The following is a 16,021-nucleotide window of genomic DNA, read 5'->3' on the forward strand; positions in this document are numbered from 1 at the left end:
CCGGCCAAGTGCGAGTCGGACTCGCCCACCGAGGGTTCCGTACAAACTTTCAATAGTTGAATCATCAAATGTTATTCATATAACTCTACAAACTTGACTAAACCCCTCAAGACTCAATTCCCACATAAGTAATATTTGAATATACAATTTTATTGTTAGACAACGTCCAAAGAAAATAACAACTCGACTTCAATAGTTTACGACATGTAAGGACGCTCCTGAAGCGACCTCATTATATCAGGATAAATGCGATGTAGGAAATGAGCGTTCAACGTACAGCGATATCTTTCGACAAATTAAGTAAACTAATGTGTGCGAGCTAGTATGGAGGATGATTTTTATGGGATAATTGTTTATTGTGTGAACCGATTTTAACCATTTTTCCTCTCTTTGAAAGCAAAAACTTTCATTTTTATTCTGTAAAACAGATTTCATTTTTATTCTGTATTGTACAGGTACAATAAACACCCGCAAGAGTGTTCAAATTGAAAATGTAAATCTGGAAGGATTTTTTATAAAGTAAAAAAAAAGTTCATTTTTTTTCAAAAACATTTTTTTTCCACAACAAAAAAATTTATGAAAAAAATTGTTTTGATATGTATAGTTTGAGTTTTTTCTAACGATACCCCACTTGCCCGAGTAAATTTGAAATTTATAGTTTTCCCCCCTTTTATTTTGGCCATTTTCTGTAATTAATAATAATACATTTAAAAAAATATACTTTCAATTTGTAGAGATTAACGATGTTCATAAGTATTGCATATTTCAAAGCGATAGCATAAGTAGTTCTCGAGATATTAAATAGTGTGACAGACAGACAGACAGACGGACAGAGTCGCACCATATAAGGGCCTTTTATTTGTACCTTTTTGGTAAGGAACCCTAAAAAGGCGCGAAATTTAAATTTTCTATGAGAATTTAACCTTCGCCCCTATATTTTCAATAATTTTTTGAAGTAGAATATGGTTCGTCGATGATTCCGCCAACGCCAAGGTTTAGGAAGGCACGCGTTTCAAGAAATTAACTAGCCGCTGAGCCGTCTATTTTTAAATTTGCCGTTTTTTTAGTACCAAGATTTGGTTAACCGTCTTCTTTAGTAGGAACAAAAGACAAAAGCTATTGGTTTGGATTACCTCAAAAAGGAAAAACGGATCCCTATAGGATCACTCATGCGTCTGTCTGTCCGTCTGTCACAGCCAATTTTCTCCAAAACTACTGAACCAATTAACTTGAAATTTGGCACACATAATATGTCCTGTGACCCAAAGACGGACAAACAATTTAAATTAAGAAAATTTAATTGTAAAAAAGTTAAAAATTAAAGTTTTTTAAACTCTAATGTGTTACATATCAAATGAAAGAGCTTTTTATAATTATTTCAAAAATATTTTCTCAAATAATTATTAAGTCAAGTAATTTTCAAGTAATTTAAGAAAATAGGTAAAAAATTCACAGAAAAAATACACGAGATAGCCTTCAATCTATGGATTACACAGGAAAGCCTATTATAAATCTACAGTCAAGCGTAAGTCGGACTTAAAAGAAAGAAAACTCAAATTTCACTCTCTGCAGGTAGATTTCAAGAGATTTGGTAACTCCTTTCAGCGGCAGAGACTCTCTGCCGCTGAAAGGAGTTACCAAATCGCTTGAAATCTACCTAAATTAATTTCTGTTTCGTTTTTTTTAGAAATTGTTCAGAATATCGATTATTCTCAAAAATGATTTAAGTGCCTTCAAAAAACGAGGCGCTTAAGCCCTTCTTGTGGTGTACGGAGCCCTTACAACGATAGCACAACTCGCACTTATAATGACCAAATAATCTAGATATCGATACCTTTGGGTTCAATTGGCGTAAAGGACAAAATGCAGGTTTTCAGGAGAAGCAAAAAACAACTTTTTTTTTAGAAAAATGTTTATATCTTTTTTGTTTTTTGACCTATATTTGTGACGTATATAGAAAAATATGTAGATTTTTAATATCCTTCACCTAGTGTAGCAACCGTAGTGATAAACTAAACGGTTTAGAAGTTAGATGGTTGTAAAGGACACGTCAAAATGCTATGGACGTCCTTTACACCCACGATTTTTTTGAACAATTAGAGTCGATAGGGTCGTAAATGACGGTCTTAGATGATTTTTATACAAATTCGGGGCGTAAATGTAACAGGAATGGTACAAATGGCAACTGTTTTTAGCTTAGTTTACAATTGAGAAACTTGAAAAATGTATCAAAACGTAGTTAATATGGCATAGAATAGCCACATTAGTGTTACAGTGTATATTTATCTAAATATTTAGCAAAGACAAAGAACAAGACTATTTTATATCCAGTTATGCAATAAAGAAACAAGATTTGCTTAAAAACTATCTCATATTTTGGAAAGTTATTATTTTAGTACTCGCCGCTGTCTCAATAAGTTACGCATTCAGTATTTAATTCTAGCAGGGAAACGCTTTCGTAGTTTAAGTAAATATAAAAACACTAATGGTAATCACGTAAACTTTAATCAGCAACTGTGAATAGTAGACTATATTAATACGACAGTAATTTTAAGTCTAAGGCACTGGTCCCACCACTAGCTAGTAAAGCGATGAGCTATCGGCTATTTGTGCGACAAAAGATAGTCGTTGCCGTGTAAACAAAAGAAAGAGATGTATTATAGCTGAGCGATGAACTAGAAAATAGTCAATAGCTCAGCTATAATACATCTGTCACTTTTATTTACACGGGAGCGACTATCTTTTGTCGCACAAATAGCCGATAGCTCATAGTTTGCTAGCTCGCCGTGGGACCAGTGCCTAAAGTAGAAAGAAGTTCTAAGAATAACTAAGAGTTAAGTACTTATTTATAAACGCAAGTTAGGACGCGTATACAAACTGTAGTCAAGACTACCTACTATGTTGATTCATATTTTTGATAATTTTAAAACAGAAGATTGTTATTTAGTCTTAAACCTGTTAAATAAGAATAATCTTAATTATGAGTTCAATCCTAGAAATATTATAGTCAATGCTTTAAGTACCTGGGTACATAGCCAAGTCACCAAACGCTAACGCTCATTCGCTAGCGAAACGCACCTGTTATTGTCGCACTAAATGTTAGTATAGTCTACTGTTAAAGTTTACTGCCGGCGTAGCTGAATGGCAATCGTCGACGCCAGACGCCGACAAAAATGCAGTCTGGTGCAATACGCAAGAGCGATAAAGATATATACTTAGCTACGAAATAGATATTATCGTGAGCGTTTGTGCATTTGGGTACGTACCCTGATTACCATAATGTTTTTTTTAATTACCTACATCTCGCCGCAGTATAATAATACTACGAAAGCGTTTCCCTGCTAGAATTAAAGACTGAATGCGTAACCTACTGACTATTCAGACAGCGGCGCATACTAAAAAAATAACTTTGAATTTGTTGCCAAAGTATTAGATAGTTTTTAAGCAAATATTGTTTCTTTATTACAAAACTCGATATAAAATATTAGTCTTGTTCTTTTTTGTTGCTAAGATAGCTTAGATAAATAATACACTGCATTAAACTAATGTAGCTATTCTATGCCATATTAAGAACGTTTTGATACATTTTTCCAGTTTTTAATTGTAAACTTAGCACAACATTTGTACCATTTCGGTTACAATTACGCCCCGACTTTGTATAAAAATCATCTAAGACCGTCATTTACGACCCTATCAAATCATGGATGTAAAGGACGTTAAATAACATTTTGACGTGTCCTTTACAACCATCTATCTTCTAAATCGTTCAGTTTATCACTACGGTTGCTACACTAGGTTAAAGATACTCGTAATCTGCATATTTATTTTATACACGTCACAAATATAGGTCAAAAAAACAAAAAAAGTGGGTTTATCTTTGTCTTGGAAACCTGCATTATATGTCCTTTACGATAATTGAACCCAAAGATATCGATTACAGTTGCGGATAAAATATTTTTAGTGCTGGTCGTAAAGGACGAAGAACAAAAAAACTTGTCCTATACGCCCAACTTTATCACACTACTATAGAGAGTGATCCTTAGAAAGTAAGGGCTTAAAGGGCAACAATATATATCAGGGTGACTTACGACTATATTTTTATTTGTAGATTTCCTTTACGACACAAATAATAATTTATAATTAATGACTTGATATTTACGCCCCTTCAGAAAAGCTATTTTTGCAAGTCCATAGTAGAAAATCTTGGTCGTAAAGGCAACTTTTTAAGAGATATCGAAATTTTAACTACACAGATCGATAGCGCTTGAAATTCTGAACAAAACTGTATATATAACTCATTTTCGCCAAAATGTCCTTTACGCCAATTGAACCCAGAGGTATCGATATGTTGATCATAAGAGGGGCGGCATATCGGCAAAATTGGTGATCGGCCCCGGGCGGCAATCACAGACGCTACGCGGCTGAGTTCAAAGAGCACATTGCTCGAATTTTGGCGCACATTTGGCACATTGCTAGCACTAACTCCTGACGTATACCACACCAGGATTGCTTGATGTACACCCGCCATTCTGACGCTCACCCTAAACCTACTTTAAAACCCGTTCATCGTTTTGTAGCATCGCAGTTCTAACCTAACCTAAACCTACTGGTACTCTAATATAGAATTTAAGCCAATGGTCATAGTTTAATTATGGACGTATGTGATGTGCCACGATAAAATCGACAATTTGAAGTTTCCTAGAATAAAACATCTATAAATGTGTAGTACGACAAATGAGAAAGTTTTGTAATAATACGTCGAATAAATGAATTGCAATGTTTTGTAGTTCTGCTATTTGAAGTACTTTGAAATGAATCAGCAATGAAGAAATATTAGTTGAATAGTATTTATAATAACCAAGAAAATTTCAAATAAATAGTAGTTGAAATAAAATTACTCGAAACAATTTTACTCGAACTAAACTTTCGATGATTGGTTGTCGATGAAATGATATTCGATGAAAAGTTTGTCGGCGAAACAAGGGTACACCTGTACATAATATATCTTCAAAATTAAATATTTTTTTCGTAATATTTCCACTTTAGTCGCTAAAAACACTTAAGTAATTTTAAGAAACGCTGTAGGTATACAATTTTCTCTTGTAAAGTTATCTAAATTGTGAGTTAAGTTGTTAAGTTGACGACCAATCTGGCCCAGCGGGTAGTGAAGTGACCCTGCCTGCTAAGCTGCGGTCCCGGGTTCGAATCCCGTAGGTAAGAGCATTTATTTGTGTGACGAGCATAGATATTTGTTCCTGAGTCATGGATGTTTTCTATGTATATATGTATTTATATATTATATATAATATCGTTGTCTGAGTACCTACCCACAACACAAGCTCTCTTGAGCTTACCGTGGGCCTCAGTCAATCTGTGTAAGAATGTTCTATAATATTTTATATATTTTTTTATTTTATATTTATTTGTATATTATGTATATCGTTGTCTGAGTACCCACACCTTCTTGAGCTTACCGTGGGACTCAGTCAATCTGTGTAAGAATGTCCTATAATATTTATTTATCTCCTAAAACTTAGGTAGGTAGGTCACGTCGCGTCGCATCGCATCGCCTATCATCCATAACGCCGTGTCTTGCGTGGGCGACGGTCGCGCGACCGTCGCGCGACCGTCGCCGTCGCGTCTCATACTTCCATATCGATAAGGTTTGATTTCGTATGCGTCGCATCGCCGTCGCGCGACCATCGCGCGACCGTCGCCCACGCAAGACACGGCGTAGGGATGACGACTACGAGCATTTTCAGAATTAGGGACACCCCAATGAGCGAAAGTTGTTAACAAAAATTAACTCACTGTCAGTTCCGTGACGACAGTTAAGCATAAAATCTGTCTAAAAATTTACTTTTTTCACATTCTGAATGTAGATTATCGCTTAAAGTTTATGTTATTTAAAACAAAAACAATATTTTTATAGAAATTTCATGCTTAAGTATCGTCACGAAACTGACAGTGACTTAATTTATGATAACAACTTTCGCTAACTGGGTGAATTTCAACATACTCGAAATTCGCCTAATTTTGGTGGATTTTTTAGTTTTGTAATTTTTGTTGAAAGTATGTACTAATGTTACACAACTAATTATTACCAATGTTATGTACGAGTATCAATGACCTTTCATTATAATCAGTAGTTTTAGAGAAATTACGATTTCAATGACATGGTCGCCACCTACTTGAAATAATAAACTTTTAACATGTAATAAATACTTTTCAAATAGAAACAAAAACGTTACTGCCCTCAATTTGTTCACCACCAAAATTTATGCAATTTATGCAAAATTTATGCAATTTTGGTGGAAAAAGTATTACGACCCACCAAAATTAGATATTTTTGTGTGGGGCGGACCAATCCAGCAAGGTATGACACTTGTGTCATGTCTAAATGCAGGAACGAACCTGAATGAACATGTTACGACACGTTTGTTCGTCTTGCTGCGTCTCGTTTAAGGCTGCTTTCAAATTGGCGCGACAGAGCCAGAGACTACTTTTCGCGTCGTTTTCGTTTCGCGTTGCAGAAATGCCATTCGGCTACCTACGGGACCTGGGTGGCTAGCCGAATGGCACAATCGCTCACGAAACGCTCACGAAACGAAGCGCTAGTAGATATCTATCTCTATCGCGCTTGCGTATTGGCGCGACAGAGCCAGCGGCGTATCGCTTTCGTTTGGCGTCGGAGAAATGCCATTCGGCTACGGGGCCTGGTCTGCCCTATTAGCGCGTCATGACCCTGCCTGCTAAGCCGCGGTCCTGGATTCGAATCCCGGTAAGGGTATTTATTTGTGTGATGAGCACAGATATTTGTTCCTGAGTCATGGATTTTTCGGATATATCGTTGTCTGAATAAGTACCCACAACACAAGCCTTCTTGAGCTTACCGTGGGACTCACTCAATTTGTTGAATATCCTATTTTATAGGCGAAAGAATATGTGTCGCTTAACTTCAAACCTAGGTAAATCCATTCTGCTTTAAGGTTGGTTATATAAAAAAAATATATTATGATCTGAAAGATTGTCGACCTTATAGCAGAGTGGATTTACCCAGTTTGAAGTTAAGTGACACATGTTCTCTTTAAATTGCGACGGATTGCTGGAGCTCCTAACTTTTCTCTCATTTGTAATATGTAACATACGCCCCATGTTGCATAAAATCCTATTAAAGATCCTTGGACGTCAACATAATCATAACATATTTGTTTTGTTTTCAGGTAGGTATTAAAAGAATTACTTGTCCCACATTTTAAATGCGTTCATAATAACCTTGCAGCCTTCAGTACTCGTAGAAAAACACTCTTCACTTGTGCCAACAAAAATAATTAAATAAATAAGTGACTGGAATTTCTATACTAATTTATGATGTCGCTCATTTCTATGGAACAGCCAAGTTTTTTCGCGATTTTATTATTATTTATTCGTTCGTTTCATGTATCGGGACCATGGGGTCCCGGACCTTTGGGAGGCGTAGGTACGTGGGACCGAAGCCCACATCGCAGAGGCTCTTTAAAACAGTTTGATTTAAAAAGGAAGGGATACACGTGGCGGATACCATTCCCGAGCGCATGATACATCCGGAGATGGTTCCCGCCAGATGCAAAGACTATTGCAGTGCAGCACTTTCGTACTACGATTATTATTTATTATTATTAAAATACAGTGGTAACCTTATAATTATAATACTGCCCCGCAAAACTCTGGAACGAGTTTGACTGAGGGATCAGCAGTCTCACATTTGTATAATTAACTTAAACTTAATAATTATCTCAGCTTTCGTCCCATAATAAAAGCTGTATGACCTTAAAAGTCCCTTCACTAGGTATGCAAAGTTTGAACGGTCCTTTTTATTTCATCCTGCCAGCGTATCATGCTTCCAATTTTATCACTTATCTGTGTGGATAAAGTATCCGTCACGCTTTGGCAAGTACGTCAGTGTGAGAGTGACAGATGTCTTATCCACGTTGATAAGTGATAAATTGGAAGCATAATACGCCAGCTGTATAAGTTAGCCTTTGCTTAACTATACCATCCCTCTCAAACGACACACCACTTACCCGACTCATTTCTCGACTCGTGGCAAACCAAGAACAAACGGGCCTCTCGCTCGTTTTTGCCCAGAACGTGCAAGTTGTGGAATGAGCTACCTTCTGGCGTGTTTCCCTTGCGCTATGATATGGGGTTCTTCAAGAAGCAGGTATTTAGGGTTCTCAAAGATCGGCAAGGCATAAGTGGCTCCCCTGATGTTGCTTATGTCCACATCAGGCGGCTCGTCTGCTCGTTTGCTGCCTATTTCATATAAAAAACGACAAATCGTTTGTTGCTAATAAATACCTATTAATGCGTACGATGGTCTTAGTCCAAGTGCGTGCAAGCAGGCAAAAGATTCCAATATTGAATTAAACCCTCATCGCTCAAGATTCCACAGTCTGAGCTACTTGCTTGGGTATCAATATTGGCACGTGCAGTTAAACAACAACATTGTCCCCTTGAGAAACACATAACATAACATTTTACTGTTATTATTTCTAATTATTCCTTTAACTATTATATATTATATTTTTCCCCTCACTGGCTCGGAAACACGTGTTTTGTCCTTTAATACCAGCGGGTAAAAACGCATTTTATCCTCTAGTGGGTAAAGTAATTTTACCTTGAATAAAATCAAATTAACTGCTTTAAAATTGATAACAGTAGGTGAATCTACTAATAAAGATGATTTACCACCTGTGGAACTACTGGAAGCAGTCGTGATAAACGCATTTTTTGCGTTGTAGTTTCCTCGCTATAGTGAGGGGAAAAGTTTTGTGTTACACTCGGGTGCAAATGTATTTTACATCTCGTGTGTTAAAATTGTTAAAAAACTCGCAAGTTCAGGATTCTATTCTCGAACCACTCGCTTCGCTCGTGGTTCAACTATAGAGTTCTTTCACTTGCTCGTTTTTCAATTCCACACTCGACGTTAAAATACAACTTTGCCCCCTTGTATAACAAATAACTATTTATCATAACCCAATTGTCGACAAAAAAGATACCGTATAAGGTACAGCAGGACAATTTCGACTGGGGGACACAATATTCGACTGCCAGACGGAGTCTATATTTATAATGAGAAATAAATTTAAAGAGAAATCATAATTATTTATTTGTTTTCAAATAGTAGGTACAGTATCTGACTATTGCTAGTGTTGATGACAATTGTGTGTGTGAGAGAGAGAGAGAGAGAGAGAGAGAGAGAGAGAGAGAGAGAGAGAGAGAGAGAAGAGAGAGCGAGTGCGTGTGCGTGTGGGTGTATGTGGTGTGCGTGTGCGTGTGTGTGCGTGTGCGTGTGTGTACGCGCGCTGTGTGTGTGTGTGTGTGTGTGTGTGTGTGTGTGTGTGTGTGTGTGTGTGTGTGTGTGTGTGTGTGTGTGTGTGTGTGTGTGTGTGTGTGTGTGTGCGCGCGCGTGTGCGTCTATGTGTGTGTGAGCGTGTGTCTTGTGTGTGTGTGTGTGTGTGTGTGTGTGTGTGTGTGTGTGTGTGTGTGTGTGTGTGTGTGTGTGTGTGTGTGTGTGTGTGTGTGTGTGTGTGTGTGTGTGTGTGTGTGTGTGTGTGTTTGTATAGTGAAATGAATTCCAAGTTTAACAACTAGAGGTTACAGGCGTTCTTCGAGTCACCGGAGTTCTCGGCGTGACTGGCGTTCTTTTCGTGACTGGCGTCACTGGAGTCCGTGGCGTCACAGTTACATGTTTCCTCGGGCAGTCGCATAGCTCCACGCATTGCTTGGTTTCTTCATTCCTCACAGTCGGTGGACTGCAGTAACACGCCTGGTAGTCACATATTTGGTACTCTGTCTCTTTTGCCGGCCTCGGGTTCTTGCAGGTTGGTTCTGGTTGGAGGTAGTCGCAACCGGTGTCGTACCTGTAGGTGCCTGGTGGGCATTTTATTGGACCTGGAAAAATCAAAGCAATATATTGTCGCTGTTAAGGTGAAAATATTGTTCGTACAAAACAAGGTTCGGTATCTGTTATATTATTATAAAAACTTATGATTCTGAAATATTAAAAATATTAATAGTTATTACGTTTACAGATAATGTTTATTTATTTATTTAAACTTTATTGCACAGTTAAAATATACAGTTACAAAAGGCGGACTTAATGCTACACGGCATTTTTCTACCAGTCAACCTTTAGGCCAAACAGAGAAGACCAAAATGTCATAATGCTAGTCACTTTTCTGTGAAGGAAAACATCGTAAAGACACCGGACTAATCCCAATAAGTCGATACCCTTCGGGTTGGAAGGTCAGTTTCGTAAAACTACTCTGCCTACGCCAAATCTTGGGATTATCAAAGCGGACCCCAGGCTCCCATGAGCCGTGGCGCAGGGATAAAGCAAGGAGGATGATGATGGTTATATTTTACAGATTATATAATAGGTTTGCAATAAGCGCTGGTAGCCTAGTAGTAAGAGCGTGCGACTTTCGATCCGGAGGTCGCGGGTTCGAACCCCGGCTCGTACCAATGAGTTTTTCGAATTTTATGTGCGAAATGTCATTTGATATTTGCCAGTCGCTATTCGGTGAAGGAAAACATCGTGAGGAAACCGGACCAATTCCAATAAGGCCTAGTTACCCTTCGGGTTGGAAGGTCAGATGGCAGTCGCTTTCGTAAAACTAGTGTCAACGCCAAATCTTGGGATTAGTTGTCAAAGCGGACCCCAGGCTTCCATGAGCCGTGGCAAATGCCGGGATAACGCAAGGAGGAGGAGGACAATATGTTTGCTGCACCCTTAGAACATGATTGGCGCGAAAGTTGGTATGTCGCAGCGAGAAAGATCACGGGCGTTTTCCAAATTAAATCCCGAATATCGAGTTTCACCAGATCTGGACGTGTTTGGGCTCATTATTCTCAGAATCACGAGCTGATTCGATCCCGATGATAAAAAAATGTGTCCTATTTTTTTCCCTTTTACGTCACGATTTTAGTATGAACTTACTACGAGCGTGACGTATTGGAAACTCGAATTTTGTATGGAAAATTTGGGACACATTTTTTTATCGTCGGGATCGAATCAGCTCGTGATTCTGAGAAGAATGAGCCAAAACACGTCCAGATCCGGTGAAATTCGATATTCGGGATTTAATTTGGCACGTCTCCTAATCGTATTAACACTTTCGAAACCGGGCTCTACGCGGCGCTACGACATTTTCGCTACATACGGGTTTCCCCATGTAATCGGCTACGCTTCTACGAGCGGTGTGCCCGACAGTCGGGTTCTTGGTAGCGAAAGTGTTGGGGTGTCCCTCTACATTCCTAAGAACGTTTGTTCTATTATCACTTGGCCTAACCGTTTTGGCCTAATGGGCATGTAACCTAATAATTAATTAGCATAACATCATACATACTTGGCATAGTGTAATGGAAGGCCTAATCTTTATTTGTCCTATTTATTATTACTATATTACTTAAAAGGCCTTATTTTATTTGCAATAAAATTTATGATCATAAAAACTTTTGATCTATACTATTATTCCATAACCCTTTTCGCCTCAAATGTATTAGCCTAATATATAATCCGTATAAAAATGATTGCCCACATATTCATTGTTCTAAAACATGTCAGCCAAAACATGACAAACAAAAGTGGGTTAGGTTAGGTTAGAACTGCGACGATTAAAGAAACGACTTGTTGCAACAAAAGTTGGTTAGGTTAGGTTAGAACTGTGACCATTAAAGAAACGACTTGTTGCAACAAAAGTGGGTTAGGTTAGGTTAGAACTGTGACCATGAAAGAAACGACTTGTTGCAACAAAAGTGGGTTAGGTTAGGTTAGAACTGTGATCATTAAAGAAACGACTTGTTGCAACAAAATTGGGTTAGGTTAGGTTAGGTTAACATAAATAAACAAATAAACAAATAAACAAAAGTAAGTTAGGTTAGCTTAGAACTGTGACCATTAAAGAAACAACTTGTTGCAACAAAAGTGGGTTAGGTTAGGTTAAATATGCGACAACCACAAAATCGAATTCTTGGCACAAACTTGGGTTAGAACTGTGTCCATGGAAGAAATGACTTGTTGCAACAAAAGTGGGTGGGTTAGGTTAGGTTAGAACTGTGACCATTAAAGAAACGACTCGGTGCAAGAAAGGTGGGTTAGGTTAGAACTACGACAACTACAAAATCGACTTGTTTCCACAAACGTGGCTTAGGTTACATTGGAAATATTAAGCCAAATTACAAGGCCAAATTACTATAGTATTTAGCACCAACAAGTGGGACATCTAAATAATACTTCTACAAAATTAAAGTAGGAGCAAAAATATTACAACACAATATTAGTTTAAATCGCTTTAGGAGCAATAATTATTAGGCCATATAGTGCATTAGGGAGAAAAAGGATTATGAAAATGAACTATTATGAAAAATTATATTAGTACAACGAATGTGTATGCCAATTAACATTAGAACACAAAATTTTAGGACATAAAAATTTCACCAAAAACAGAATAGGGCAACCACAATTCGGGCATATCATCATTAGGCCAACTGATCATTATAGCAAAAAGTTTTAGGCAAAACAAAAATAGAAGAAAAAACTTTAGGAATCTAGATATACATCCGTATTAATGATATAAGGACGAGCACGAGCAGTCTATGTCGCGCCAATCATGTGCTCACCCTGGTGAATATAAAAGGTGTCGCAGAAAGCAAATCGACACTGGAACCTCAGTGGTATGAGTTTTTTTGCCAAAAATGTGGCAGGTCGTGCCGCCTGCGAATCGGCCTCCACAGTCACCAAACTCGTTGTCTGGAATGTGTAAATCGTCTGCAATAGATGCAAAGGCCTGTGATGGCTGTGTTGATACAATAGGCTACTAGACTCTTATCGAATTTGGCACAAGAAATGATTGTTTCCTGTAGTATTTGACATAAGAAACCAATTTTTATAGATTTTGGGTATTAAAAGTGTATGGTGGCTACGTATTTTCGATTAAAAATGTGTGTAATATTTTTTTTAACTTTGGCCACCGAAAACGCTGTCAGACGTGTGACGTCATAGAACCTAACTCAACTTCATGTCGAGTCAATCACTGACATGATGAACTTTATAGGCCATACTTAAATGTCAGAAAATTTTGTGTTCAATTCGATTTACGTCATGCGCAGACAATCTATAGATTAACATGGCTAATGTTGTTTTTGCCTGATTAAGTTAAAGTAAACTTTATAAATATTTTTTGTGGTTTTCAACTCGTAATAAAATATGGTAGTATTTTCGGTTGATTGGACAGTAATAAATAATATAAAATAGACTTTAAAAAAGGGTCAAATAGCCTATAAGGATACTTACAGAAAGGCCCCTCACAATCTGGCGGGTCTTGTGCCTTCAAAAAGACGAAGAAATTTACTAAAACAATGAAATGCTCCATTTTCAAGTCTGTGGCAAAAAAAAACTGTGTACTTAATCACTAACCTACTTCAATCAGACATAAACTAAGAAATGTATTAAACATACAAATCGGGTCACTCACGTGTAAATAGTCGAATTTCGGTCGACATGTTTCATTCCGTACCTCCATCCAGGTGCCGTAGCCGAATGGCATTTCTGCGACGCGAAACGAAAACGAAATGCCGCGAAAGGTAGTCTGGCTCCGTCGCGTCAATACGCAAGAGCGATAGAGATAGATATCTACGAGCGTTTCGTCGCGACGGAGCCAGACTACCGTTCGCGGCGTTTCGCGCAGGGACGCTCTACGTCGGGATACTTTCGCGCCAGCTTATTGAAAATGCTCGACGAAACATGTCAAGCGAATTTCGACTATTTACACGTGATGTTTATATGTTTAATATGTAAGTGTCTCACGGAAGTTTCGTTATTAAAGAAATGTAAATTATGTGCATCCTTTTTATACCTTTTTCAATGAAAATACAATTATTTTTGCTCTTCTATGTGTTGCCTCCAAGTGATATTAGTATTACAAGCCATTATAAAAGTTGTCTTCACTCGACTTTCATACACTTTTTCTCTAAAATGGCATGATGGTTGATGTCATTTACAACATTCTGATTTTGTAATAAAATTACATTGTTTTTGTTTTCATAAAACTCTGTGATATGAGCTGTGACAATATTTGTTCTTTTGGCTTTGGTTTATAGGTTTACATGTCATTCATTTTATTCGAACAAATATAATTAATCATAAGAAATGAATGGCAACAAAAACATGTAATATTTAAATGCAATTTTAATGGAGGAAAACCTATTTTCAAGCTATGTAATACTTCTACTATTCGGATTTTAAGAATTGGATGTGGATTTGATCTGTCAGTGCCAAATAGAAATTAAATCGAAGATTTATTCAATTAAATTATTGTAGGCACCTATCCTCTTAGAACGTAGGTATATCACATTCCGATACAGCGAAGTAATATTGCCAGCATCCTTGTTACAATGCATGAAAAGCTTATTTTAGATGTAAGCTAGCTCTTATAAGTTTTATGATTAGACTTAGACTTCGTTTTTTATATTTGTTTACATATATAAATGAAATATTGTTATTAATTATTGTAGGTACTACTTACAATAATAGTAGAGGAGATATAGCCTTGGGGGTCATAATAATTACCACAGAACCGAAGTTTGGTTTTTTTAGTTCTTTGTGTGTGTCTTGTTAACATACTAAAAATATAGTAAAATATATTTATGCAAAATGCGTTTTTTCGACCGCCAAAATTTGTATGAAAAATTACTATGAAAAAAAATCCTAAAATTTAAAAATCGTCTCTGGTATCAACTTATGGGGAATTAGGCGCCAAAAATTTTTATAGCGTTGATGTTTAGCAAAAATATAACAATTTTTCACTATTTTAGTAAAATAAAATTAATTACAAAAATCATAAATTTGATGAAAGGAAGTAATTAAAACATACATTTCAGCAAAGTAATTTTTTTCATAGGTACCACACCATGGTAAATACGGGTACGATCCGCCTGGTGATAAGCAGTCACGGTATCCTATGACGCCTGCCACTCTAGAGCCTCCACATGCGCGTTGCTGGCCCGTTAGGGTACCTTTCCACTAGAGATGCGCTACGTGATAGTGTTTGATATCCACCAATCATGTTCACTGTTCACAAAGCGTAGCGCTAGTGGGAACGGGTTCGACTAAGCTGATTGTGGATATCAAACGCATCCATAACACATCTGGTGGAAAGGCACCCTTAACAGTCCTAAGCTAGCTCGCAAGATAAGGCGCGTCCGCGGGAGAAAAATCCTCCTAAGCCTACATCGAAAACAGATGCCTTAATCTCGCTGTCCAAGGCTCTAAGTCACGCGGCCCCGGTAGCCCAAAGAAGCGCTGGCTGGACGTCGTGGGAGCGGACATGCAAGAGAACAATCTCATGTCTAAGAATGCTGAAGACCGGGTAAAGTGGAGAAGACTGAGCAGGAAAGCGGACCCTGGCGACCCTAGGCCGGGAAAACGCTAGATTGAAGAAGAAGCCGCAGTGTGCGACCATATACGGGTCCAGGGTGTGTGGATGCGCAGATTTATGACTAAGAAAACCAATGATTATTAGGTTTTCGTTTTCTCTCGTGTTCGATATAATGCTTTATCGACAGTTTTTGTTTGGGATGCGACAATTTATGTACTTACATTGAACAAGTTTATGGTACGAGTAAATACGGTTATCGCAATAGGAGGATTTTTCTCCCGCGGACGCTCCTTAGTCTGCGAGCTAGCTGAGGACTGTTAAGGGTGCCTTTCCACCAGATATGTATTATGGATGCGTCTGATATCCACAATCAGCTTAGTCGAACCCGTTCCCACTAGCGCTACGCTTTGTGAACAGTGAACATGATTGGTTGATATGAAACACTATCACGTAGCGCATCTCTAGTGGCAGGCGTCATAGGCTACCGTGACTGCTTATCACCAGGCGGATCGTACCCGTATTTACCATGGTGTGGTACCTATGAAAAAAATTAAATTGCTGAAATTTATGTTTTAATTACTTCCTTTCATCAAATTTAT

At 37.7% G+C, this 16,021-nt stretch overlaps 1 protein-coding gene across 3 annotated transcripts; it reads right to left on the reverse strand.

The window, feature by feature from the left end:
• Window positions 1–9,513: 9,513 nt before the first annotated feature.
• LOC125230889 lies at window positions 9,514–13,857 on the reverse strand. 3 transcript variants are annotated; one of them, XM_048136153.1, is made up of 3 exons: window positions 13,521–13,857; window positions 13,340–13,373; window positions 9,514–9,936 (listed from the first exon to the last, which is right to left on the reverse strand). In XM_048136153.1, exons 1-3 carry the CDS (start codon window positions 13,590–13,592, stop codon window positions 9,626–9,628), a joined length of 417 nt encoding a protein of 138 aa, XP_047992110.1. In that variant the 5' UTR covers window positions 13,593–13,857; the 3' UTR covers window positions 9,514–9,625. The 3 variants fall into 3 exon arrangements, with proteins under 3 accessions (XP_047992110.1, XP_047992119.1, XP_047992128.1); XM_048136162.1 differs by having other exon boundaries at window positions 13,340–13,396; XM_048136171.1 differs by lacking the exon at window positions 13,340–13,373.
• Between the last annotated feature and the right edge of the window lie 2,164 nt (window positions 13,858–16,021).

The sequence above is a fragment of the Leguminivora glycinivorella genome, chromosome 1, assembly GCF_023078275.1.
Source record: "Leguminivora glycinivorella isolate SPB_JAAS2020 chromosome 1, LegGlyc_1.1, whole genome shotgun sequence".
Classification (NCBI taxonomy): domain Eukaryota; kingdom Metazoa; phylum Arthropoda; class Insecta; order Lepidoptera; family Tortricidae; genus Leguminivora; species Leguminivora glycinivorella.

Bases quoted from the DNA above. Each gene is read 5' to 3' on its own strand.
- LOC125230889 (XM_048136153.1), bottom strand. From the start codon at position 13,592: ATGCCATTCGGCTACGGCACCTGGATGGAGGTACGGAATGAAACATGT. The intron at 13,374-13,520 runs GTGAGTGACCCG...GTCTTTTTGAAG, and splicing joins CGAAATTCGACTATTTACAC to GCACAAGACCCGCCAGATTG. The intron at 9,937-13,339 runs GTAAGTATCCTT...TGATTTTTCCAG, and splicing joins AGATTGTGAGGGGCCTTTCT to GTCCAATAAAATGCCCACCA.